The sequence below is a fragment of the Desarmillaria tabescens genome (genome assembly GCF_030435595.1).
Source record: "Desarmillaria tabescens strain CCBAS 213 chromosome Unknown EV420scaffold_16, whole genome shotgun sequence".
In the NCBI taxonomy this organism is placed as follows: domain Eukaryota; kingdom Fungi; phylum Basidiomycota; class Agaricomycetes; order Agaricales; family Physalacriaceae; genus Desarmillaria; species Desarmillaria tabescens.
This window is the reverse complement of record NW_026848315.1, coordinates 948,600-971,712: the sequence shown is the minus strand read 5'-3', so window position 1 is coordinate 971,712 and position 23,113 is coordinate 948,600. Positions and strand designations below refer to the sequence as shown.

General features: G+C 48.1%; 10 protein-coding genes across 10 annotated transcripts; 5 read left to right on the top strand and 5 right to left on the bottom strand.

The window, feature by feature from the left end:
* Nucleotides 1-3,204: 3,204 nt before the first annotated feature.
* On the bottom strand, nucleotides 3,205-5,630 carry EV420DRAFT_346599 (uncharacterized protein). The gene is made up of 5 exons (XM_060481799.1): nucleotides 5,125-5,630; nucleotides 4,933-5,077; nucleotides 4,436-4,886; nucleotides 4,295-4,384; nucleotides 3,205-4,243 (listed from the first exon to the last, which is right to left on the bottom strand). The coding sequence occupies exons 1-5, from the start codon at nucleotides 5,499-5,501 to the stop codon at nucleotides 3,321-3,323; spliced, it is 1,986 nt and encodes a 661-aa protein (XP_060331282.1). The 5' UTR covers nucleotides 5,502-5,630; the 3' UTR covers nucleotides 3,205-3,320.
* On the top strand, nucleotides 5,624-6,923 carry EV420DRAFT_1541956 (uncharacterized protein). Its single transcript, XM_060473136.1, has 5 exons — nucleotides 5,624-5,922; nucleotides 5,973-6,013; nucleotides 6,067-6,158; nucleotides 6,216-6,290; nucleotides 6,345-6,923. Exons 1-5 carry the CDS (start codon nucleotides 5,773-5,775, stop codon nucleotides 6,896-6,898), a joined length of 912 nt encoding a protein of 303 aa, XP_060331281.1. The 5' UTR covers nucleotides 5,624-5,772; the 3' UTR covers nucleotides 6,899-6,923.
* Nucleotides 6,924-7,719: 796 nt separating this feature from the next.
* Nucleotides 7,720-8,792, top strand: EV420DRAFT_1642728 (uncharacterized protein; the record flags this gene model as incomplete). Its single annotated transcript, XM_060477405.1, has 6 exons — nucleotides 7,720-7,860; nucleotides 7,914-7,954; nucleotides 8,005-8,096; nucleotides 8,150-8,224; nucleotides 8,279-8,584; nucleotides 8,644-8,792. 6 exons carry the CDS (start codon nucleotides 7,720-7,722, stop codon nucleotides 8,790-8,792), a joined length of 804 nt encoding a protein of 267 aa, XP_060331280.1.
* A 1,100-nt stretch (nucleotides 8,793-9,892) lies between these two features.
* Nucleotides 9,893-10,766, top strand: EV420DRAFT_1479667 (uncharacterized protein; the record flags this gene model as incomplete). The annotated part of the gene is made up of 5 exons (XM_060469598.1): nucleotides 9,893-10,039; nucleotides 10,102-10,142; nucleotides 10,195-10,286; nucleotides 10,325-10,342; nucleotides 10,471-10,766. The coding sequence occupies 5 exons, from the start codon at nucleotides 9,893-9,895 to the stop codon at nucleotides 10,764-10,766; spliced, it is 594 nt and encodes a 197-aa protein (XP_060331279.1).
* A 428-nt stretch (nucleotides 10,767-11,194) lies between these two features.
* Nucleotides 11,195-12,602, top strand: EV420DRAFT_1679891 (uncharacterized protein; the record flags this gene model as incomplete). Its single annotated transcript, XM_060479202.1, has 4 exons — nucleotides 11,195-11,751; nucleotides 11,809-11,897; nucleotides 11,954-12,028; nucleotides 12,085-12,602. The coding sequence occupies exons 1-4, from the start codon at nucleotides 11,411-11,413 to the stop codon at nucleotides 12,600-12,602; spliced, it is 1,023 nt and encodes a 340-aa protein (XP_060331278.1). The 5' UTR covers nucleotides 11,195-11,410.
* A 126-nt stretch (nucleotides 12,603-12,728) lies between these two features.
* On the bottom strand, nucleotides 12,729-14,572 carry EV420DRAFT_1620627 (cyclohydrolase; the record flags this gene model as incomplete). Its single annotated transcript, XM_060475588.1, has 6 exons — nucleotides 12,729-12,865; nucleotides 12,927-12,985; nucleotides 13,043-13,552; nucleotides 13,603-14,173; nucleotides 14,223-14,421; nucleotides 14,489-14,572. 6 exons carry the CDS (start codon nucleotides 14,570-14,572, stop codon nucleotides 12,729-12,731), a joined length of 1,560 nt encoding a protein of 519 aa, XP_060331277.1.
* Nucleotides 14,573-15,677: 1,105 nt separating this feature from the next.
* On the bottom strand, nucleotides 15,678-15,845 carry EV420DRAFT_1270077 (uncharacterized protein; the record flags this gene model as incomplete). Its single annotated transcript, XM_060467542.1, has 1 exon — nucleotides 15,678-15,845. A coding segment is annotated over one exon (168 nt), but the record flags the coding sequence as incomplete, so codon positions are not given.
* A 21-nt stretch (nucleotides 15,846-15,866) lies between these two features.
* EV420DRAFT_1642724 (uncharacterized protein) lies at nucleotides 15,867-16,576 on the bottom strand (the record flags this gene model as incomplete). Its single annotated transcript, XM_060477404.1, has 5 exons — nucleotides 15,867-16,012; nucleotides 16,074-16,107; nucleotides 16,292-16,304; nucleotides 16,364-16,488; nucleotides 16,535-16,576. The coding sequence occupies 5 exons, from the start codon at nucleotides 16,574-16,576 to the stop codon at nucleotides 15,867-15,869; spliced, it is 360 nt and encodes a 119-aa protein (XP_060331275.1).
* Nucleotides 16,577-18,207: 1,631 nt separating this feature from the next.
* On the top strand, nucleotides 18,208-19,503 carry EV420DRAFT_1642723 (uncharacterized protein; the record flags this gene model as incomplete). Its single annotated transcript, XM_060477403.1, has 7 exons — nucleotides 18,208-18,319; nucleotides 18,378-18,419; nucleotides 18,477-18,706; nucleotides 18,764-18,842; nucleotides 18,895-19,068; nucleotides 19,124-19,203; nucleotides 19,255-19,503. The coding sequence occupies 7 exons, from the start codon at nucleotides 18,208-18,210 to the stop codon at nucleotides 19,501-19,503; spliced, it is 966 nt and encodes a 321-aa protein (XP_060331274.1).
* A 2,618-nt stretch (nucleotides 19,504-22,121) lies between these two features.
* On the bottom strand, nucleotides 22,122-22,700 carry EV420DRAFT_346344 (uncharacterized protein). The gene is made up of 5 exons (XM_060481798.1): nucleotides 22,561-22,700; nucleotides 22,463-22,508; nucleotides 22,332-22,415; nucleotides 22,202-22,276; nucleotides 22,122-22,152 (listed from the first exon to the last, which is right to left on the bottom strand). Exons 1-4 carry the CDS (start codon nucleotides 22,622-22,624, stop codon nucleotides 22,267-22,269), a joined length of 204 nt encoding a protein of 67 aa, XP_060331273.1. The 5' UTR covers nucleotides 22,625-22,700; the 3' UTR covers nucleotides 22,122-22,152; nucleotides 22,202-22,266.
* Nucleotides 22,701-23,113: the final 413 nt, after the last annotated feature.

The window sequence follows — 23,113 nt, the reverse complement described above, 5'->3', positions numbered from 1 at the left end:
CTTTGCCCCTTGCTATAAATCTGAACTGTTTGACAAGGCTACGACTCTTCAATACATCGTAGGAGTTGGTGAGTTGTATGATTATCCCTTTCTGCATACCGTTTATTATCCTTTTAGTCACGACTTGTTCCGCGCTTCTGATGGCCTACCTGAGGTTCCGGGCATGACGATATTCCAGCTTTGCCAAGCTCTCCGGGATACCTTACAATATCGGTCGTAATCTACATTAATTGACATCTGGCATAATTGGATCCTAAAGGAATGTGAAGCACGGCAATGATGAGCCTTCAAGAGATGAGTGATGGGGTGAAGAAGTCGGTCATGTTCGGTCAGTATCTCGTTCGCCCAGCAGGTTTCAAACTGACCTTCTACTCATAGCAAGCATGAAATAGCACACATTTAGAAGTACAATCCTATCTTTATGTTTTTACAAGAGTCAATTACAGACTATCCCACCCTCAGTCAAGTCCCTTCTTACAAGATCATGCATCATGACCAAAGTCTTCCTATCGGAACCCGCATATAAATTATAATGAACTCTTGAAAGAAAGGGCTCGTTCCAGCGTCGCTGAAGGTGACCTGAAGAGAACGAACTTTTGATATTCACATCTACGGTCCAGGAAAACTGCTCAGTATGTTATACTTATGAAATCTGTTTCCAATGTGGCCGCGCAATGTTTTCGAAACTTCTTGTACGGGAAGAGTCAGTCAGAGTCGGGCGGTCGGGCCGACAGGGAGCCCAAAACAAGAACAAATAGCAGCCACATTTCGTTTAAAAGCGTCGTCAGGCCGACTCTTTCTTCCCCCTCACTCCTCCATGTCCGCGTTTTGCCCCAAGACCCTTCTTCCAGGCGAGGGCCACTTAGGATCTTTAGCAGCTTCAGTAATTATCCATCACTATCAGGGTGCTATCGGTTCCGCGGCGTCTCATCTGAGGCGCAGTGAAGGATCATTCTTCGTTGGCGACGGTTTACTCGACTATATATCAGCTTGATCTTTACGGCTACGAATTCTTGCAGGAGAGACTTATCAAACAGGCCTCATCGCTGAAGTTACTTTGCGTTCCAATCGGATTGCACCAGGGTACTCCTGCGTTACGGTCGGTTTATTACCGTCCGTTGCGTAGAGGTGGCCCCAACTGTAGAGTCTTATCCCTCTGGTTACTACGTGATGCCGCGATAGTGACGGATGTAGTTGCTGTCCCGACATTTCGAGGACCAAGGACTAGCATATACCTATGTATTGTAGGTATCTTGAACAAATGTAGCTTGCCTCGACACGTATGACACGCGTGCGGAGTGAATACATTGTTTTCAAGCAACGCGCAAGACCGTTTGAACGTTACTCAATGTGCATACACTGTCGACTGATCTGCATGTGCTGAATGGGTTACGAGGCTAAATAGCTATCGACCCTTGCGCGTTCTTCAGAACGCAAAGATTCCTGGGCCGGACGTATTCTGGCACGCTGGGGCCTTTTCAAGTCAACTTGAGCTAATATCAGCATGTGTGGCTATGTTCGTCGGTGTAGACGTGCTGTAGGTGTTGCGCTGTTACCCAACGAACATCTATACCACACACATGAGGCGACAGCCATTTTTCACGGACAAATATTGCCCTACTCCCGGTGTAAGTGTTGGTTAGGAGTTGAAGCATTACCGTTACGGTGGCGCTATCGCTCCTTGAGCGTCTCAGCGAGACGTGAAGGTGTCTGTATCAACGGATGCCTTTCAGTGAATGTCAACATGGACCATTGAGGATAGAGGGAGAGATGGTTGAGAGATCAGCTATTTTTTCCCGTTTCTTGAGCTGGTGGCGACATGCTCAGCCTCCAGTCGGAAGCGGCAATCCGACCGTCAAGTAAACAATGGTGAGAGAGAAGAAATCTCTCTCAAATATGCTCAAGATTCGTCACTTTCATACGCATGACCCCTCCGGTCGGCAGTATGGATGTCGATTGCTTTATGGCGAGAGATAGTTCATATCTCCTCATTCCTCGAAGCTGGACGGTGTACTGCACGTTTCCAACTGGAGACCGCAGGACTGACCGACGAGTAAGGCCTCGCTTGACCGTATGCGATAAGCAATATCTCCCCGTGTTGTGGACCTCCGTGTCACGGTTAGTGCACTGTCGGCCTCGACTAGGGCTGAACGTTAGGTGTCGAGAGATCAACAATCTATCTTCTCTCAAAGATCGCGGAAGCCACAACGTTGGCATCTTCGACCAAGCACTTTTCAACGACGTCCTATGCGACATGCCTGACTATAGGCCGCCACTTAGCGGCCTGCAAGTGTTCAGTGTGAACGCAGAGGTAGTCATGCCTTTTCGTATTAACGATTGCTTGTCAGAGGACGTCGGAGGTTACTGGTAACCTCTACCATCGAGTCGTATCGGGAAGGCTGATTGGAATCTGAGACAATTCCCTGAATAGATGATGGATGGATGAGCGAGCTGTTCAACTGTCCCTGAGGACGGCGGACTGAGACCACAGATTTTCTTAGGCTGATACACTCTCGGAGTGAATGCCAAATTTTTCGCTTCTTTTACTCTCTTCGGAGAGTTTTTATCTCTTCCGGCGATGAATCGACGTGGGTGCGCTGGGTTTTCATCTCCTTCATAGTCGTAGCTCTCATTCTACAATCTGCAGCATAGTACGAAAGGGTTCCGAAATTTCAGGCTTGGAATATTGTTGCCTCTTATTTGCAAGGTTTGGCGTGGAGTCGTCTGCCTTTTCGTCAGCTAGTAACAACTGTAAGTCTTCAAGTTGCCTATCTTCCAGACGATGGTCCTCATACAAGGGCTCCGCAATGAATCATTAGTCCTACGTCCAACTGGCGTGTTCAAAGGTAAGCATAACAATCCTCTCTCAGCTTCTTAGGATGTCAAGATCGTACCCCAATAGTTCTCGCCCTTTCTCGTCGGAAAGATGCATTGCGATCGGACAAAGTATTTCCCGACAGTTTTTCAGAGTCGAACTTAAACATATTGTTTGCAGATATCTTTTCCGTGCTGCTAAATAAACCATTTGCTCAGCAGTGGCAGGAAGATCTCTCAGACACCAAGTTGTTTGTAATGGTCGCAGGAGCATGTCATTCTCTTTTATTACAGTCCTACAATGTCGTATTATGCGTCCACCCTTCTATATCACATACATAAATGTGCAGAGCCAGACGTGGATCTGAAGATGCATAACCAAATTCTATAGTCCTCCAAGCGTCTCCCGTAGCAGTGGAACTGCGCAGCAAAGTGCTGGATCCCAACTGGCTCGTCGGATGGAGTAGGTGCGTCTATTGGTGAGATAATAGGGAGACAAAGAGCCGTCAAGGCGCATGCAGTAGACCTCTGATGTGTTCCGGTATCAGCTCGGTGGGCAAGGTGGCGATACTATCAAGGGGAGCCCTCTTCGCCAAGGCCAATAGATTCATGCGAAGGTTCTTCATCTCTTCATCATCCACTGTCCGTTGCCCACCCGCGGCGGCCAGATCTTTCAACTTCCCTGCTACGTACTCGAGTACTTCACCAAGCTCTTCGGAAGTCTCGAGCACATGTTCCTTTTTCACAAACATCTTCCCTTGCCACACCTCCTCGCTCTCGAATAGTTCCTCTGGTCGCTGAATCAATGCTTCCATGTCAATCTTTTCCGATAAATGAGGACCTCCAATGATAGGATTCACGATATTTTCCTTCACCCACTCGGCTACCCATCCGGTTTGTCCTACAAACTCGGACAGACTTTTCACATATGCTAAGCCTTCTACACCTCCGTACACGATGTCTTGAATATATGACTCTTCTTCTGTCATGGCGTCTTCAAGCGTTTGTTTAAGCTCCTCGCCCGAATCCCACAATTCGCCTTCAACACATGCAAACGATCCCCAATCAACAGGATGGACCTCTCTAGGTCTTCCATCCTTCTCTTTGTTGACGTCGACCCCTTCTTCACGACCCTTTGCCCTGGCGGTAACACCTTTGACAAGGTTCCAATGTTTTCGCGTAGGAGGGTTGTCAACGACAAGCGGGGGTCGTGTGGGAGGAAGCATAACAGGTATAGGATACGACGGAAATTGTGGTTGTGGAGTTGCTGAATGTGCATGTGGTGGAGGTGTTCCAGTGGATAGAAATTGCGGTGTGCTTGCTGAGGTGGTGGTCGTAGAAGGTGCAGTAGAGTATATTGGGACTAGACCTAATCTCGCTGGCTTCCCTTCTGGAACGAGAACTGACAAAATCGAAAACGGGTCTTCCACTGGTGAAGGGAAGGTTAGATGCATGCGTGTACTCATGTTTACGCACTCACTCTCTGTATAATCCAGGCTACCATCCGGAGTATATGGAGGACCCTCTTTTTCAAATCGTAAACGCTCCTTTTTCGTCCGATAACGTTTGCCTGCAGATGAAGTCAACAAAAGCAGAATAGGTGTTTTGCTAGCACGCATACCCTTTACCTTCAACTCAAGCATCACTCTCGCCCAGTCTGACCCTGGGGGGAAATCACCTAACCCATCTTTGCTTCCAGGAAGACGTCCATCTTCGATGCTCTCCGAGACAGTTGTTTTCAGCGTGGCTGGAGTGGGTTTTTTATACGGGGCTCTGGTACTCCTCCTTCGCCCAAAATCCTCTTCGGTTACAGAAGCGGCAGCGGCAGGTTCCGGAATAGCTTCGTCCACATCCATCGCTTGGTTTGAGTCGAAGGCACCGTCAGATACGCCTTCCAATTCGTCGTCTCCGACGACATCGACAGTCCACTCTGTCTCATATTGAATCACGGTCCCTGCCGAACGGGCTATCAGATCAAGCCCTATTGCCTCTATGCGTTCCGCCTCCGTGTGGTATATCGAACCAGGTGGATTGAAAGATTTGGCGTTACCAGTAACAAGCTTAAGGTCCGACTGCATGCCAATTAGCGGCGAATGGATCAGCGTGAGGGTCACGAACCGTGAACTCTTCCAAGCTCCTGTACCGCCCTCTCTCCACTTTGCTTGTCATTGTGCCCAAGTCCATCGGATGCTTGACGACGTTCGTGTAGCCTGGCACTAAAGACACGTCTACAGGCGCAAGAAAAAAGGCATAGGCATCCTTCCTAGATGCATGTTAGTACAACCCCAACAGGAAAATGACAATGCTGACCTTTTTATTTGGGCAATTATCTTGCTTAGCACCTCTTTCAAAGGTTTCAGCTTCACCGGTCGAGGCACCTTTGATGATGGAGGCACGCCATACTCATGCCCTGAACTCTTTGTCCCTTTCTTTCTCTTGCCGACAGCAGCACCAGTATGGGACTTTCTTGGTTTGTGTTCGACATGTGTTGTAGCTTGTAAGCTCTTCAACGACGGAAGCTTCAGTGTCAACCGAGGTAATGTAGGCTGCGGGGAATCTCCAAAGTGCGGCTGGGGTGAATCTGCATATCTCGAGCTCGTTGCTTGCGGCGTCGAGCGGTAAGAAGGGGGCGAATCATCGCTGTCGAGGTCCACAGAAACAGAAAACGACTCGTCATCGACATCCATTGCGAGTGACCTTGATTATGTCAGACCACCGCTCGATTTGGAATGGTCCCCTTACTCGGCAGTTCGGATCAAATGACACTTTTAGTTCGTGTCAGCATGGGTCTATCTTTAGCACTGATTCTTTTTTTGGAGCCTCTATGGCACCCTCGCAGGCTTTAGGAATATCATACCAGCCACGACCGTCGCGCGGCTATTTATGTTTTCCGATCCTGAGATTGTATAAAATCCCCTGTATCAGTCGCCCTTCTTCTCACTGCCCATCTCTTCCGCAATGAGCTCAGACATTATCACTCCTCAATTGGACCCCAAGTTCTACACACTGGCAGAAAACGAAGCTGCGTTCTTTAAAGCTCAAACTGGAATCGAGGATGAAGCCACCCTTAAGAACCACATCTTCACAATCCAGGAGGAAGCGTACAAGGTGGGCTCATATTCGATGAATAACAATTCCATAATACTGATGCGTTACAGGTGCACCCTTATCCGTGCATTCGCCGTTTCGCCTTTGCAAAGTAAGCAGTCCTCGAGTCCACCGTGTTAATTCTGTTTGACTTGAAGCACCTAGGTTGAAGATTTCGAGGCAACCGTGCTATCAACAGCTCTTGAACCTCGGAAAAGATCGCAAGGGAGCGGTCTATGCCGACATTGGATGTTGCTGTTCGTAGATCTCTCATGTAACATCTGCCCCGCCTTGATTGTATAACGTTCACATAGTTGGAAATGACCCCAGAAAGGCAGTCGCAGATGGCTTTCCCGTAGAGCAAGTCATAGCCTCCGATTTACACCCTGGTATGAATTTTCTACCGTTCCATTCGTCCCGCACAACTTAAATACATGGAACAGAGTTTTGGGAACTCGGACATAGGCTCTTCAAGAGCACGGCCGAAACTTTCCCTGCACGCTTCATCCCTGCAGACATCTTTCAGTTAAAAGGCCTTACTAAGGAAGACGCCCCTTCCTCCATCCCGGAACTTTTCCAAGTACAGTCTCTAGCTGAGCTGCGAGGAAACATTTCCGCCATTCATACATCGTCATTCTTCCATCTCTTTGATGAAGAAGGACAGTTCGAAATAGCAAAGATCATGGCGGCGCTACTGTCATCTGAGCCCGGGTCCATGATATTTGGATTACACGGTGGTCGGCAGGAGAAAGGTTTGCGCACCGAAGTCGGCCTCAATAGTGGCCGTCGAAGCCCCATGTTTTGCCACTCACCTGAGAGTTGGAAATCGCTCTGGGATGGCGAAATATACCCCAAGGGTACTGTTCGTGTTGATGCTTTCTTGCATGAACATGACCATCCTGAAATGATCGATTCTGGCGCCAAATCATACCTCCTCGTTTGGTGCATAACGGTTTTTGTGAACCAGATCCGCTGGATTTGTATAATACTGTACTAGCCAAAAGGAAATTCGATCTTATGAAGTTGGCAACGCCCGAGACGATGGCCCCATGGTTTCTGACTTTTGACGGCCAGTGAATTGCGCTCTATGACTCCGGAAGGTTTGGTTTCACCCTCAAATATTAAACTTTGCGAAATGCCGGTAAAGCTCTGACATTGAGATCTTGATGCTACGCGAACGCTTCTTACTAAGACGTCGGGTAAGGAATCTCATAGACCCTTTTTCATCTGGGGGCTTCTTTACTAGGTGCTTATTCAGAAGAGTTACCTGCGGCACGCAGGTAACGTCAATCCCATAGATAACAATACTGTGAGTATCAAGCGGCGCGAGTAGTGGAAACCGCGTCTTCGGAGCGAAATTCGCTGCCAACGTTGAAGAGCAGAGGCCGGAGCAACCGAAGGATAAAGTCGCTGACTAAGCGACTACAACTACCGTGATTTGAAGACTTTTGCCTCTCGCTCGCAACCAGCGTAGCTGATCCTCCATGAGTTTGCTGGCTTCCGGATCTCGAAATCAAAGTATCCCCGCAGATTATTTTCTTTGTCTCCCTTTTCGGTGCTTCCACTTTACTAAGGCGGTCGTCGTTTTGAATTGTGGACTAACTTCTCAATCAAAAGCAATCAAAGCGCAGTGCTCGGCACTTACTATCTTCCACCCGCGACGATGCTATTTCTATTTTCTCTACCACGGTCCTTTCTATTTTTCCCTTGCCTTGCCTTGCCGTCCGACTCTCATTCTAGATGGAACTGTCCCGGTGTTTTTATTGCTGAATAGGACCCTTTGTCCAAGTCGTTCTCTTATCGTTCGTCTCTTCTGTGATGTCTCGTCCACATCCCCTTGACGCCACATTATATGCGCTGACAGAGGACGAAGTTGCGTTCTTCAAATCCCAAACTGGGATAGAAGATGACGCTGCGCTCAAGAGCCACATCGTTTCCGTGCAGGAGGAAGCTTACAAGGTCGAAGGTTTTAATTCCTGTCTAACATCAGTGTACAGAAACAAAATATCTAGATATGCCCTTATCCATGCATTCGTCGATTCGCATTCACGAAGTGAGTTATCCATGACCAGCTCTATGTGGTTTTCTTACGGTATTTGCTAGGATGTACATTTCGACATATCCGTGCTACGACGACTTCCTGAAACTTGGAAAAGAGCGCAAAGGAGCTATCTACGCTGACATTGGATGTTGTTGTGAGCAGTCTTCTTGTAGTACGCCTTGATCTTCGATCTCAATGTCTGCATAGTTGGCAATGATCCTAGAAAAGCAGTCATGGATGGCTATCCCGTCGAGCAGGTGCTAGCCTCTGACTTGCGTCCTGGTACGTTTCTACCTAAAATAGAATCCTGATATGCATTCTAAAAATATACCACAGAATTTTGGGACCTTGGACACAAGCTGTTCAAGAGCACGCCTGATACTTTCCCGGCACGTTTCATCCCTGCGGACATCTTCCAACTGAAAGATTTGCCGAAGAAAGAAGCAGGCTCTGTCCCTGAACTTTCCCAGGTGCAATCCATAGGCGAACTCCGAGGAAGTATCTCTGCCATCCACGCCTCGGCTCTCTTTCATCTCTTTGACGAAGAAGGGCAATTTGAGCTTGCGAAGATTATGGCTGCTTTGCTGTCGTCTGAGCCCGGATCCATGATATTTGGATCACATGGCGGTCGACCTGAGAAAGGTATCCGCTTCGAGGTCGCTCCCGGATGTGATAATAACTTATTTTGTCACTCACCCGAGAGTTGGCGATCTTTATGGGATGGCGAAATATTCCCAGAGGTACTGTTCGTGTTGACGTATCATTGCTGGAAACGGAACGCCGAGATATGATAACAATCGATGCTGGTGTCAAGCAATACCTTCTCGTTTGGTGTATAACGGTTCTGTAAAATAGGATTCCTCAATTTGTACCAGAAGGTAATATTGTCTATGGCAATGTAGCATATGCAAGTGATAGTCTTACATACGTTTCTTATTGAGGCCTGCCAATCGTTTCGACCAAGGTTGTGCGGAAGCGTTGCGTTGTTTTACTCTGGTATGGAAGGTATGGTCCGGACACCTCAACGAGATGATGGGCGATGCCACCTCGTTAAGTGAAACCCTTACCGGCGAGGCAACGTCGTGACACCGGATGTTATGCATCTCAAGTACCGTTGATGATCAATATTGGCAGTAATGGTAGTCAAATATTATGCAAAGAGTAAGATGCATAGACAGATAATGGGTCTGTTGGGATTTGGCAATCCGGCATCATGCCGAATTCACTTATTAAGGAAGAAGGAAGAGGAAAAGTGTGGAAAGTTCTAGTAAAAGTACATTTAGTATAAAGTAGGTACTGTAGCGTAGATCCTCATGCCTTTGCAGAGCTCAGCCAAGCGCAATACTATTGGCTTGCTACCGCGCATGTGACACTGGGAACGAACCGATACCCCGTTTTCCAACAGGGTCGAGGTCCCAGGCTCTGCCGTACTATTTTTAAGTTCAGTCGAAGGTTAATCTGATCATTTTCCCACGGTACGTCCTTGAACTAATGGCAGTGACCGGCATTTACCGCAGTCCCACAAAATAGCGTAATCTATCATCGGCTATGTGGCCAGGCAATCATGTAATCTGTTGGTCCGCAGTCGTCCACATTAGCAGAGCTTCGGACGACAGAGGGTAACGCCTTGTGAGGAACCCAGTAGTGACGTATACCAAATTTCCGTCCTTATTCTTCACTCCTTTACTAACAATATTGCCGAGGTTGATACCGCTGAATTGACCTGAAGGCCTATTATTAGCCCCCCTGCGATTGATTGTGCCTAGCTACTTTCCCCAGCAGCAGAGAACTGCCTAGAACTGGCTACAAGGTTGCTATTTCTGATATCTCCTCTTGCATGCTTCTTTCTATTCTTTGCTCCACTACCGGTCGAACCCAATGATTTAACTTAATATTTGGCACTTCTTACGTTGACCATCTAAGAGTCCCATTGTCATGAACTCTGCCACAATGGGCTCCGGCTATCGTCCATTGGACCCCTCACTCTACTACGTGCTAGTTGACGACGAGGTTGCAATCATCAAATCTCAAACTGGGATAGAGGATGACGAGGAACTGAAGAGACATATACTCGCTATACAGGAGGAAGCGTACAAGGTAAGTGTTTTGTTCAATGCCCCAAGCCAACTTAGCCAAATGCAATAAATGACGGTAAACAGTTAGAACCTTATCCATGCATTCGGCGGTTTGGATTTGCAAAGTAGGTAATCTTTGAATGCTGGATCAGTTCCCTTTTGACTTGCAGTGTATAGATGGAACATCTCGAGACACCCGTGTTATCAACAGTTCTTGAAACTCGGCCAAGAGCGGAAGGGAGCTATTTACGCCGACATCGGATGTTGTTGTTAGTAACCCCATTCTTGTACTTTCCCCCTTCCTCAGATTTACGACATGCACACAGTGGGTAGTGACGCTAGAAAGCAGTTGCGGATGGTTATCCCGTAGAGCAAGTTATAACTTCTGACTTGCATCCTGGTATGTCACTGCCGTTAACTCTGATTTCGTCGCTTCTGAATATACCACATTAGAGTTCTGGGATCTGGGACATAAATTCTTCAGGAGCACTCCGAAAACCTTCCCAGCGCGTTTCATCTCTGCAGACATCTTCCAACTGAAAGATTTGGCATACGAAGCCGTACGCACTCCCCCAATCGATCTCTCCACAGTCCAACTTTTATCGGAGCTCAGAGGAAATATTTCTGCCCTTCATGCATCGGCCTTTTTTCATCTCTTTGATGAAGAAGGACAGTTCGAACTCGCCAAAATTATGGCGTCTCTACTGTCGTCCGCTCCGGGGTCTATGATATTTGGGATCTCATGGTAGTCGACCGGAGAAAGGTATTCGAACAGAGGTCGCTTCGAATAAGGGTTGGAGCAGCGACATGTTTTGTCACTCACCTGAAAGCTGGCGATCACTCTGGGATGGAGGTGTATTCCCAAAGGCGCTGTTCGTGTCGACGTATCTTTGCTTGAGACGGAACGCCCCGATATGGAGGCTATAAAGATAGATCCGAGCGTCAAGTTATATCTTCTCGTATGGTGCATAACGGTTCTGTAGATGAGTCTCTTGATGGACTTATAGAATGTTTTCTGACCCAGACTCGTTGGCGCACAATCCATGACGACTCTGTTTCGGCTAGTGTCGTGCGATAACCCTAATCTCCTGTTCCCCGACTATGTTGATCCCCAAAGCTCTTCTGTCTATTTTTTGCCTTATTGACGGTGGAATCCGCGGCGCGTGATCAAATTCCAGTGTCAACAGTTGTTTCTCCACAGAATCTGTCCAACGGCCCAACGATAACTTAGTCTTGTAGACCCCTCATTTTGCGCCCTGTTCAACGACTAGGGATAGTGGGCGATGGCAAACTGAAGGATCACTGTTCCTTATTCCATCCGATCCGATCCCAAAGTCCCGGTCGCCTCTACCCACCAATTTTGCATACTTATACCAAAATAACTACATTCCGGATGGATGAGTCTTCTCTTTTCATTTCTCAGGATCGTGGAGCCTGCCTGTCCCACGTTGATACATTTCCCCCCTTGTCCGAGGGCGAAGTTCGTCCTTACCCCACGATGAGTTCTAATCATACCTTCCTGGACCCGTCTCTCTACACCCTAGCCGAGGATGAAGCCGCATTTATTAAATCTCAGACTGGAATATACGACGGACGACGAGCTAAAAAGCCTCATATTCGCTATCCGGGAAGAGGCATGCACAGTGGATGGGTATTCATCCTAGCATTTCGTGCTAGTGTAACGGCGATGCAGATTTACCCTTTTTCGAGCATTCACCAATTCGAGTTTGCTCAGTGGGTAATGCTTACCTAGACGGGTCCTATTACTTCGCTTATCTAGCAAACGTCAAGACCCAAAATTTCCAAACTGCCGTGCTACCAACAGTTCTTGAACCTCGGAAGAGGTTGTAAGGGAATATACGCTGATATTGGATGTTGCCGTCAGTGACCGCCTCGTTGCACGTCTATATTACTTTATACTGATAGTCATACTTAGTTGGTGCTGACCCCAGAAAGGCGGTCATGGATGGCTATCCCATAGATCAAATTGTTGCCTCGGATTTGCGCCCCGGTATGAAGATCCTAGCCCAAGTTCAGCTCAACACCGTAATCTCATACGCACGATAGAGTTTTGGGAACTCGGTCACAAGTTCTTCAAGAGCACTCCTGAAACCTTCCCAGCACGTTTTATCCCTGTAGACATCTTCGACCTGACAGGTCTATCAAAGACAGAAGGAGGCCCTATCCCCGATATCTCCAAAGTGCAGTCCCTGGCCGAGCTCAGAGGAAACATTTCCGCTATCCACGCCTCAGCTCTCTTCCACTTTTTCAACTATGAAGAACAGTTCGAACTCGGTAAAATTATGGCATCTCTGTTGTCATTCGCTCCAGGCTTCATGATCTTTGGGGCACATGTTAGTCGACCTGAAGGACAGATCTACCTCGAGGTTGCCCTGGACAACGATGATAGATATGGTATCTTCTTCCACTCACCAGAGAGTTGGAAATCGCTCTGGGATGGTGTAATATTTCCCAAGGGCACACTGCGCGTTGATGCATCATTGCATGAAATGGGTGTCAAGCCCGCTAATGTGACGATTTTGACCGGCAAGTCTAGTAACGAGACTTACTACCACCTCATCTAGTGTATAACAGTTTTTGTAAATTAGGTCTCTTGATTTGGTAGGATATCTGGTACAGTGGTCCTATATACGTAGTACGAAACTTGATGACAATCCATAACGAAGAACTTAGTAGCAGGACGCAACAACTTAATGTTCCGTTTCTTCCCAGGTTCTGCCAACCGTTTTGACCAGGTCCTTCTCGGTGACCTGTTTGCCGCTGGAGAAATAGCCTGAGGCGATCTTGGCGTCGATCTCAACGCGTGAGTCGGGAGGGATCAAGTGGTCTAAATACATAACGCGTCAGCAGACCATACCTGACTTCACTGTATGCTGTTCTTTACGTACCAGGAATGTCATATCGCTTGAGAATGGGAATACCGCTGTTCACGATGGCATCATATTTCCTACGCAATACAAAGCTGTTAGTGCCAAAAGGTCAAACATGCGTACATAGAACGCACATGTCACTCATCGAAACCATGTTGTCAATCTTCTTGATTCCAAGCCAGTGGAGAACGTCGGGCATCAACGCCTGGAATCGCATATCCTTGACACCGGCAATGAGTTCAGTAGACTTGAAGTACTTGTCCGCGGAATCGCCACCACGCTTTCGGAGGTTGTAGACGAGATACTTCGTCACTTCTCCAAGAGCGCGGCCCTCCTTCCGGAAGTACACAACAACACCAACGCCACCTTGCTGTGCGGTGCGAACGCACTCTTCGATGGCGTAGATGAGGTACGGCTTACACGTGCAAATATCTGAGCCGAACACGTCGGATCCATTGCATTCATCGTGAACACGGAGAGTGAGAACCTTGCTCTCGTCAGACATGAACGCAGGGTCTCCAAAGATGTACACGGTCATGCCGCCGATGGGAGGGAGGAAAACCTTAATATCGGGCCGAGTGATGAGTTCAGGGTACATTCCGCCGGTTTCTTCAAACAACGCGCGACGGAGAAGACTTTCGGATCTATTAGTGGTGTCAGACAACGTAATACGGCGTGAAGAGACAGTACGAACATTTGGAAGCGCTCCGCGACACCAGGTAGGAACCAAACAGGCTCCACCGCGGCCTTACTCACTTTCATTTCCACGCCGGGATCAGCATCGCAAACTTTGCCCGTCTCGTCCAGTAATGGCCGGCTTTTGAGGAGAACCTTGCCGTCTAGTTCAAGGGTTCCCTTCCTTACGCTATCGTCAATCTCACTCAACTTCATGTGAGCCTTGGTGATGGCGATACTGGGCCTCGCATCCAGACCGAGTTCCTCCATCTCCTTCTTGAATACGGATGGAACGAGATGGCCCCATGGATCGAAGGAGACGATCTTCTTAGGATCGGCCCAGGAAGGCTGTGGGGGAATAGAAACCGGGGGATCGGTAAGGTTGTAGTCGGGTTTGTGGGTCAAAGATAGACTACCCATTGCAACGGAGAGGGCACGATAGATAGAGTAGGATCCGGAATGAGCACCGAGGGCATTGCGCTGCTTGATCGATGACGGGAGACGCGAACATATGACCGGGCCACGTGTAGTAGGGTCCGCGGCACCCCAGACAAGAGGGTGAGGCGCGATGCCATGCTGATCCGGGTAGGCTGAAACACGTTGTTAGACAAGTATTCAGACAACAATATGTATACTCGCTTGTGAGGTTAACTCGGCCTGGATACAACAATTTCTCGCGTTCCTTGTCGGTCGTCATACGCGATGAAGTAGGGCTCGAGGACAACGGGCTCTTGGAGGCCAGGTCGCTAATCGAGGGCGATGTGGACACGCCAGGTATTGGAATACTACGGCGCTCAGGAGTTGATGGCTTCAAAGTTCCATCTGTAACCGCATCCAACTGGTTCACGACGTAATACTCAATGTCTGGAAAGAAAACGAAGACACGTCGAGAAAGAGATATATACCTTTGCTTGCAGCATCTGCTGGGATACCTGGAGCGCCTGCAACTGGGCCAGTATCTGCGTCAATATTGCTTCAGAGGCTGGCATAGTTTCCTTCGTTGTATTCGCTCGAATGACCCCTGGAGATGGAAGAGAGAAAGGAAAAGGAAAACGCCAATCATACAACGTGCCTTTATACGTCTTGCTTATCAATTTCGATATCGGTCCGAAATCCGAGGAATTGCCTGTTATCGGCCGCGCCTTTGCCGCGGTTGAATGTAGCCAAAAATTCTTGAAATTGGAGCATTTCTAGAGATAGCGTCTGACTTGGATATATCCACGAGCAGGAGCAAGAGCAGGCCCACCTTTTTCCACCTCTTTTCAAAGACTGTCTTCAAAGGCTTCGGTGTCCGTACAAAATCCATGAAAGACAGACGTCCGCGCACTTAGAACACAACATAAATCTTGGAGACGCGTAGACACCGCGGACGACATTCGGGATAAACATGGAACGCACGTGCCTCCTTATCGTGCAATGAACGCCGGGCGCAAAATTAGTCGTGATGAGACCAAAGCGCTTTGCACGTTGCTGCCTCCGGCGCGAAGTAAGTGCAACGTGCCATTGTCGCCAGCACTAGATTGGTCGTCATCTGCTTTTGTTCTATAAATGTTCAATTATTGGTTTAGTCCCCATAGTATTATCGAGAGGGGCCGAAAAAACCGGCGAACGAGCTTGACGTGGCTGCCAAAGAGAAGGAAGAAGTGAACAGCCGCTTTGCTTAAACGATTTGGCAGACACTTACATGACTCTGCACTGACAGACGGAAGACATCCGTTGATAGGATAGACTTCAGTCTGCCTTCCACCAATCATAGGATTTTGCATTAAAGCCATTGAAGGCCGACGGGGAAAAAGGACACTTCCTGCAAAAAAATGAACCAGATTCTGTGGTATCTTTTATTCTACCGAGACGATGAGAGGAAAAAAATGGAAACGTGTCGACCCGGAATACCGTTCCGAAAAAGCGGACCGCAGTCAGAATTTATCAAGGTAAGTGGCCTATGCAAACCCATCAATTTACAAGCTTAAGACCGTAATACACCAAACGAGAAATAGAAATTCGTGCTGAAACTATCCACTACAGTTTCCTTCAGAAAAGCCTCAACCTAACAGCACCCTTGGAGAATACATTCCATCCCAGGATGCCTTCTAACTATCGGGCGAGCACTCTGTTGGTGCCAAAGGTTTCGCCACGTACATCCTTGGTGGGATTACCTCCACGAGAACCGAAAATCGTCGATCCAGGAGTAGAAGACAACAGAACCGCCGTTATCTTCGTGAGCTCAAACTGCTGTTGTCCATGAAAGAGGTAGAAGAAGGATCACTTCCTGAAAAGTTTCGGCTAAGGATTGGACCTTGGAGAGCTCGGGTTGGAGGCTATGGGTTGCTTGACCAAACCCTTCAGCTCGAATACGTCCGCAGGTATGAATCGCGCCGAAAAGCTCTCTGGTGTGCTCTTGAAGAGCTTGCGTCCAAGATCCCAGAACTCTGGTACGCGTCAAAATGAGATGAGAGTCGCACCTGGATACAAATCCGTGGCTATGGATACCCATCGACGACCGCTTTTCGAACATCATTTCCAACTGTGACCAGGTCAGACCGAACATAGAAGAGCAAACGACTGACAGCAGCACCCGATATCGGCACAGTTAGCTCCCTAGCGCTCCTTTCCAGTCCTCAAAAACTGTTGGTAAGACGGGTGCATTGAGATCCTTCAGTCTTCATGGGGTCGGCGACTGAGGTGAGCGCAATACATAAACAGCGCACCCCAGAAGTAAATCTGTGGAGTGAAGCATTAGAAGACAGAATAGCTCATTAATATCGCCACGCGCCTTGCACGCTTCCTCCGGAATGGCTAAAATGTGGCTCTTCAACTCGACATCATCTTGAATTCCCGTTTCCGCCTTGCAAAACGCAGCTTCGTCTTCGGTCAGGTCTAAAGAGAGGAATCTAGAGGGGAGGAACTGATTCAGACATGACGGAAACGGTAAAGGAAAGTTTTAAGCTTACCGGCTTATACGTGGCCGCCTCCTGGAATACGTTGCCAGTCATGGAACTGTTGAAATAAAACAGAAGTGCGAGTGTGGCTTCCAGCCCGCTGGTCCGGCCCGGTAGCCGAACCAACTGTTGTGACTTGACCACTGACCACCACCGCGACAGTGTTGTTGTCGAAAACTCACCGAATCAGCATTTTTCCTTGCCTTGCATACCTTCAGAAATATTACTCTGGGATTCCAATCCAATGCACACTCGCATACTCTGCTTTCTCACTGAAGAGCACCGGCTGCGGTCTGGTTCGATCCAGGTTTTGAACGTCGTACAGTGGGCACTAAATGGACTAAACTACTTTAACTTTATGGATGCACCACCCACTCTCGCTCGAATCTCGGACCCGTGTTTTCCAAAGATCAACTATAGTCACATAGCCGACGGCATTCCGTCATGAAACACGCACAAGGATATACACAGCACCATTGACGCCTACACAGTCTGTATCATGTCATAATGAACAGCATTCTAATAACAGACCACGGTGGAGCTGCCATTACGTTGTTACTGTTCTTGACTCGTTGCTTTCATCTTGACTTGAGGTTTCGCTGCACGACATATCACATATCGACCGCCCTCTCTAGAGCCTTGGTTATTACGAACAACCGGTTCTCCCTGGACTCGCCGGCGAAGTCAGTTCCATAGAAGTCTCAAAGTGTCCAACGAGGGAAAATGGTAGATGAGTCTTGTAACGTGCCCATAATCCCCATTTTGACGCGTTATCTGACTGGTTTCTAGGGGATTATTGGTACCGCCTGAAACGACAAACCTGTCATAGGCTGCAGCGTCTTCTTCGGGTTGTTGGAATAATACGCCCATCTGTGATACCCCGTCTTCATCGCTCGACGAGCAGGCATCTCCCCTCCGTCATCATCTTGTTCAATACTTTGCGCAAGTTGCAACGCCCTGCCATCAAAGATTGAACAAGTACTGGAAAATCGAAACCGCCTCCGGAAGAGATCGGTGTTAATTGAGTTCATCATGGAGTACGTGCTGTATTCTCTTCGGGAATTTTCTCATAGACGCCCCATTTCCAGGGTAAACGTTCCCCCATCTTATATGACCGTGCTGCAGGTTTTCGTCTCTATATGACTTGCAAACGCTAGTGTCCCTCCGAAGATCTTTACCGGGACTCAGATAGCCAGGAATCACCAACCTAGTAATGATCGCAACTGGTACCAAAACTTTCGTGCCTTTTTCCTGTTGGTTCTGAAGCAAGATCTGATCAAATTTCTCGCCATGACAGAACAAGTTCAAGTTTGCAGGTGCGCTGAGATCTCGCTAGGATGGGTTTCCTGATTTTTCCAGGGTACGATTTCCCTAATTCAACAGAACATATATCTGAGAAGCTCGTAGTTCATATAACCATTTTTTCTATGATACAGGGCATCCTCCGGCAATAGCGTCCTTCGAGCCGCATCTCTCTTGCGAGTTGCATCAGTGAAACTCTCAATGTACACAATGTCTCATTGAATCGCAGAATACACTCTGTACGTAAGGATCCCGTTTTAATTTGACATCCATGATTATCTTTGCACCAGCTAATGAGCGTGTCCAGTAAATGCACTGTTATAAAGAAAGGGTTGGTATGTACTGTTTATATAACCCACTACCCCGCTACTCTTGCTTTCCTCATGGAGACTCAGGCAGATATTCCACCAGATCTCACCGACGACGACAAAGCTTTCTTCCTCCAAGCTCTGGACGTTGAGCTAAATTCAGGAATTTTCTACGCGCTGTTGTATGGTGGGCAACATCGTTTAACGCCCCGACATGTAAACATTGACTGATGACAGATGTACAGGCGTATACACCGGTATTCTTGCTGTTACGCTGTGGAATATTTGTGAGCGAGGACTATCTCGGCTATGGCATCCAAACTGACGCGGATGGTACGACACAGTCATCAATAAAATTCGGCCGGTCCGACGAGCCTTGGTCGTCATAATTATTCTCCTGCACGCTCTCATTACTATCAATTTTGCTGCCGATTGGTCATATACACGCTCCGCATTCATCGAAAACGGGCAAAGTTTTTGGACCGTATATTTGAATCTTAATGTAACCGAGGCTTCCTATTGGGAGATGGATATTCCAGCCTTAATGAGTACCATTCTTACAGACTCGTATATGGTATGTGTCATTTCGCTGGTGATATTCCACATCATCTCACCATCTTTTCGACTCTAGATTTGGTGCTGCTGGGTGGTTTGGGGACGGCGCTGGCTTATTGTTCTGCTTCCAATCATTTGCCTAATTACTGCAACTGGTAAAGTGTCCAATCTCGCTTGCTCTTTTCATATCTCCAACTTTATGTGCAGTGTCGAAAGTCCTTCAAGTATATTTAGTGAACTCCAATGCTTATATGTCGTACGAAGTATTCCTGATGCTCTACATATCCTTCATCCTGGCAACGACATTATGGTGCACGCTACTCATCATTTTCCGCATTTTGACTGTTACTGGAGTTGGACGCGGAGCAGGCGGCCGACTGTGTTTATCACCGTTTTATTGGAGTGCTAGTGGAATCCTCCGCTCTCTATTCAATAGTTCTGATTCTATACTTGGCTTTATTCATTCGCAATGATTTTGGGTTTTATTACCTTGATGCGATAGCTAGCATTGCGAAGGTCCGTTCACTACCTTAGACTTCCTTATCATTTACTGAACATCTTGGGTAGGGAGTTGCACCCACGCTCCTTGTCGGCAGAGCAGCGGCAGGTCACACGCGCCCAACCGAAGAACATGATGAAACTTCGGTGGTGTCTACCATTCGTTTCCAGACGTCTGCGCAATCTTCTCACCCTTCGCAACCTTCTACTTCAAGCTATCAGGAATCCACTATGCAGAGTGCAGTCCTTGAAGTTGACCTTGAAGCTCAACTGGAGCAGTCGGATGAGTTCGTCGTATCCGTTGTAAATACACAATAATGGTCATGACGAACAACTGAGCGTCGGGGTTCAGAGACTCGTGGAATGTCTCTTCTTTGTCGCTATAGCCCTTTTGATTACCCTTCTTCGCCTCGTCTATTTTTCGACCCCTTATACAATATATACATGCCTCTATATAATACCACTTTAGCCTTTGTCACGTTGGTCGTCTAAACTAGCTCAACACGCATCTCGGCTGTGGCGGTGATTTCCAATTTTGGAGGCACACGATTTTCGGATTCACCCGGCCAGTCAGCTCCCTTTTCTTCCATTCGTCAACATGTCAAGCTCAGACCACACTCTACGGGGGCAGGACGTTCATATCACCATCCACCTGATCCAACACCCCGCGGAAGAATGGACCGGTAGAGCAAGGACTTGGCAGAGTGAAGGCCATGTGTAGTTGGAAGAGACAGTACGGTATGGATCATTTCATACCACCAACACTGGGCGACGGTCGTGCCACCCAGCATTCTTCTGGTCCGCACCATCTGTACGTCCAAGCCTTTCCATACTTAACTTCCCGTCTGAATTTTGACTAGTATTTAATATCATCGAAACCCAAGCAGATTTCACGGCGAGTTTGCTCACGCGCCTTGGTTCAAGATCTACGTATCCTTTGCCGTTGCCAGTCCTTTGTTGCACCGTGCTCATTATGTACCGTTCATCTCAGGAGAAAGGGCTCGGAGGACGGGCCGTCGTTGTACCATACTACCAGCGGCGCTGATGAGTTAAGCATTAAACAGCTTGATTGGAGCGACCAAGCCGGGAACAATGTCAGAGCCTACAGTAGGCAGTACGCGCATATTTTCAGAAGCGCCTCCAGACTTATCGGCTGTCTCTATGAGGTGAACTGTGTTTTGTAGGGTTTTATTCCCAATGCGACTTAATCTGAATCAGGACAAGCGTTAGGGCCAATCACCAGTACATGTGCCACAACAATAAACACCTTGGCCATTGAATAGCTTGTCCTAATAGCCTAGAGGTGTTTATTTTACCCACATATGCTGGGCTGCCCAGAGGCGAAGTGTTCGATGAAGAGAGATAGACATTCACAGCGTCTGCCCACGCGACGTTGACAATGGCTGTTCAGACAAACGATCCACCAAGTATTATCGATCAGCTACCATAATCCTTCATATGTTGACGTAGAATCCAGCCTGACGAATTTCCTTACAACACTCCCAAAAAAGATTGTTGCGCTTTAATAACCTTGTCATGAGGCTTCGACCTGCAACCTATATGCTGCCTTAAGTGACGACATCTGCCGCCCTCTCCGCCGCAGCGTACACTGGAGTAGACGTATGCGCCGCCGGCAAGCCCCAGTTAACACCCTCCAGCGACATGCTTGCCGTACCAACTAGGTGGAAAATGACACCGCATTTTCGCAAATGAATCCCTCAGTCTCTTCGTCGGTGGTCGCGTTGTTATTAAGTGAGCCAAGGATGTAGTCCTCCCATGCGGGGCCACTGAAGAATTGTCGGGTAGCCTTGATGGATTCCCGTACGATGAGGATATCGACTGGGGCGACGAGGACGGGTCGACTAGAGGTTCAGAGAAGGGTCGGAGGAGTTAATGAATACTGAACATCTTGAGGTAGGCGATACACCCGCCGTTGGGACGTCGATGTAGTTGCCGTTATACCGGATAATCCATATGCTATAGAAGGATTAGAAGAGGCATATAAACCTATAGGATGGACCATACCTGGACTATGAACTCGTAATGTGCGGTCAAGGGTCCCGACGAAGGATCTGAATAGTTCTCAAACACGTTGAGTTGTCTGGGAGACGAAGCCAAGCGGCATGATTCTCTGACGTGTCTGTAAGGTAGCTCCGCCTTGTTCTCAGTCCATTCCGCTATCCATTCGTTCAAGAGAGTTTCGTTTCTGATAACGGTGTCGTACGTGTCGGTCAAGTTCACAATCAAGGTCGTGCTGTCACCGATATGGTCTGTAAGGTTCTTTCCTACTGATGGAAGTGACAACATAGTAGTTATGCCGAGAGGTTCGAGCGGTTCTAGATCACTGATTCCCAGTTGAACAAGGCTGGTCGGGCATAACAGATCCAGCGTCATGCAGAACAGTGGTATAGCAAGAGCGGGATCCACCGCAGAGTCGTTTTCACCCCCAGCCTCGAGCAATAACACGGCGGCTATGAGTTCCACCAGGACCACTTATAGCCATTCCATTCGTCAGTACGCTGCATATAGTAGAACTGTGACTATCCCGAATCGAAGCTCGCATCGTCCTAGAAAAACACTCCATCCTAGAGTGCCTTTCAACTTTCGGGCGAGTGATAGAAGATCGGCACTGTATGGGTGCCAAAGGACTCAACACGTACACCCTTGGTAGGATTGTCTCCATGAGAACCGAAAATCATCGACCCAGGAGCAGAGGACAACAGGCCCGCCATGATCTTTGTGAGCTCAAACTCCTGTTGTTCATCAAAGAGGTAGAAGAGAGATGCAGCATGAATAGCAGAGATATTCCCAGAAAGCTCGGTGAGGGATTGGACTTTTGAGTGCTCGGGGTTGGAGACTACGGTTGCTTTACCAAATCCTTCAGTTCGAATATGTCCGCAGGTATGAACAGTGCCGGAATGCTTTCTGGAATGCTCTTGAAGAGCTTGTGTCCAAGATCCCAGAATTCTGGTACGCGTCAGAATGAGATGAAAATCGCATCGTTGTCAAGCCGTACCTGGATACAAATCTGTGGCTATGGCTTGCTGAACAGGATATCCATCGACGGCCGCATTTCAAACATCATTTCCAACTGTGGTTAGATCAGACGTCGAACATATAGAAGAGCAAACGATTGACAGCAGTACCCGATATCGGCATAGTTAGCTCCCTGGTGCTCCTTTCCAATGTTCAAGAACTGTTGGTAAGACGGATGCCTTGAGATTTTCAGTCTGCATGGAGTCAGCGACTGAGGTGAGCACAAATGTAAACGGCGCACCCCAGAAAAGTAAAATGGCGAATGCAAGGATAAGGATACTGTAAAGCTGCGAAGTGAAACCTTAGAAGACAGGATAGCTCATTAATATCACCACGCGCCTTGTATTCTTCCATAAATAGCTAAAGTGTGATTCTTCAACCTGGCATCATCTTGAAATTCCATTTCCGCCTTGAACGCAGCTTCGTCCTCAGTCGAGGTGTAAAGAGAGGAATCTAGAGGGGGAAAAACTGGCTCAGACATGGCCGAGACGATGAAGGAAGGTTTCAAGCTTACTGGCTTATACATGGCCGTTTCCTGGAATAACTTGCCAGTCATGGAACAAGAGAAATATGACACACTGACAGACGAGTGCAAAGACGATTGTGGGTCTAGATCCCGATGGTCCGGCCCGGTAGCCGAACCAACTGTTGCGACTTGACCGGTGACCGGTGACCACCAACACCAACACCAGGGCCATCACTACAGACAAATGTCGTTGTCGAGTACTCACCGCGGCGGTACTTTTTCCTCGTTGCATACCTTCAGAAATATTATTTTGGGATTCCAATACAGCGCACATTCCCAACTCTGCCTTCTCGTTGAAGAGCACCTGCTAGTGTGGCCGCGGTCTGGTTCGATCCAGGTTTTGTTGAACCTCGTGCAGCGAGCACT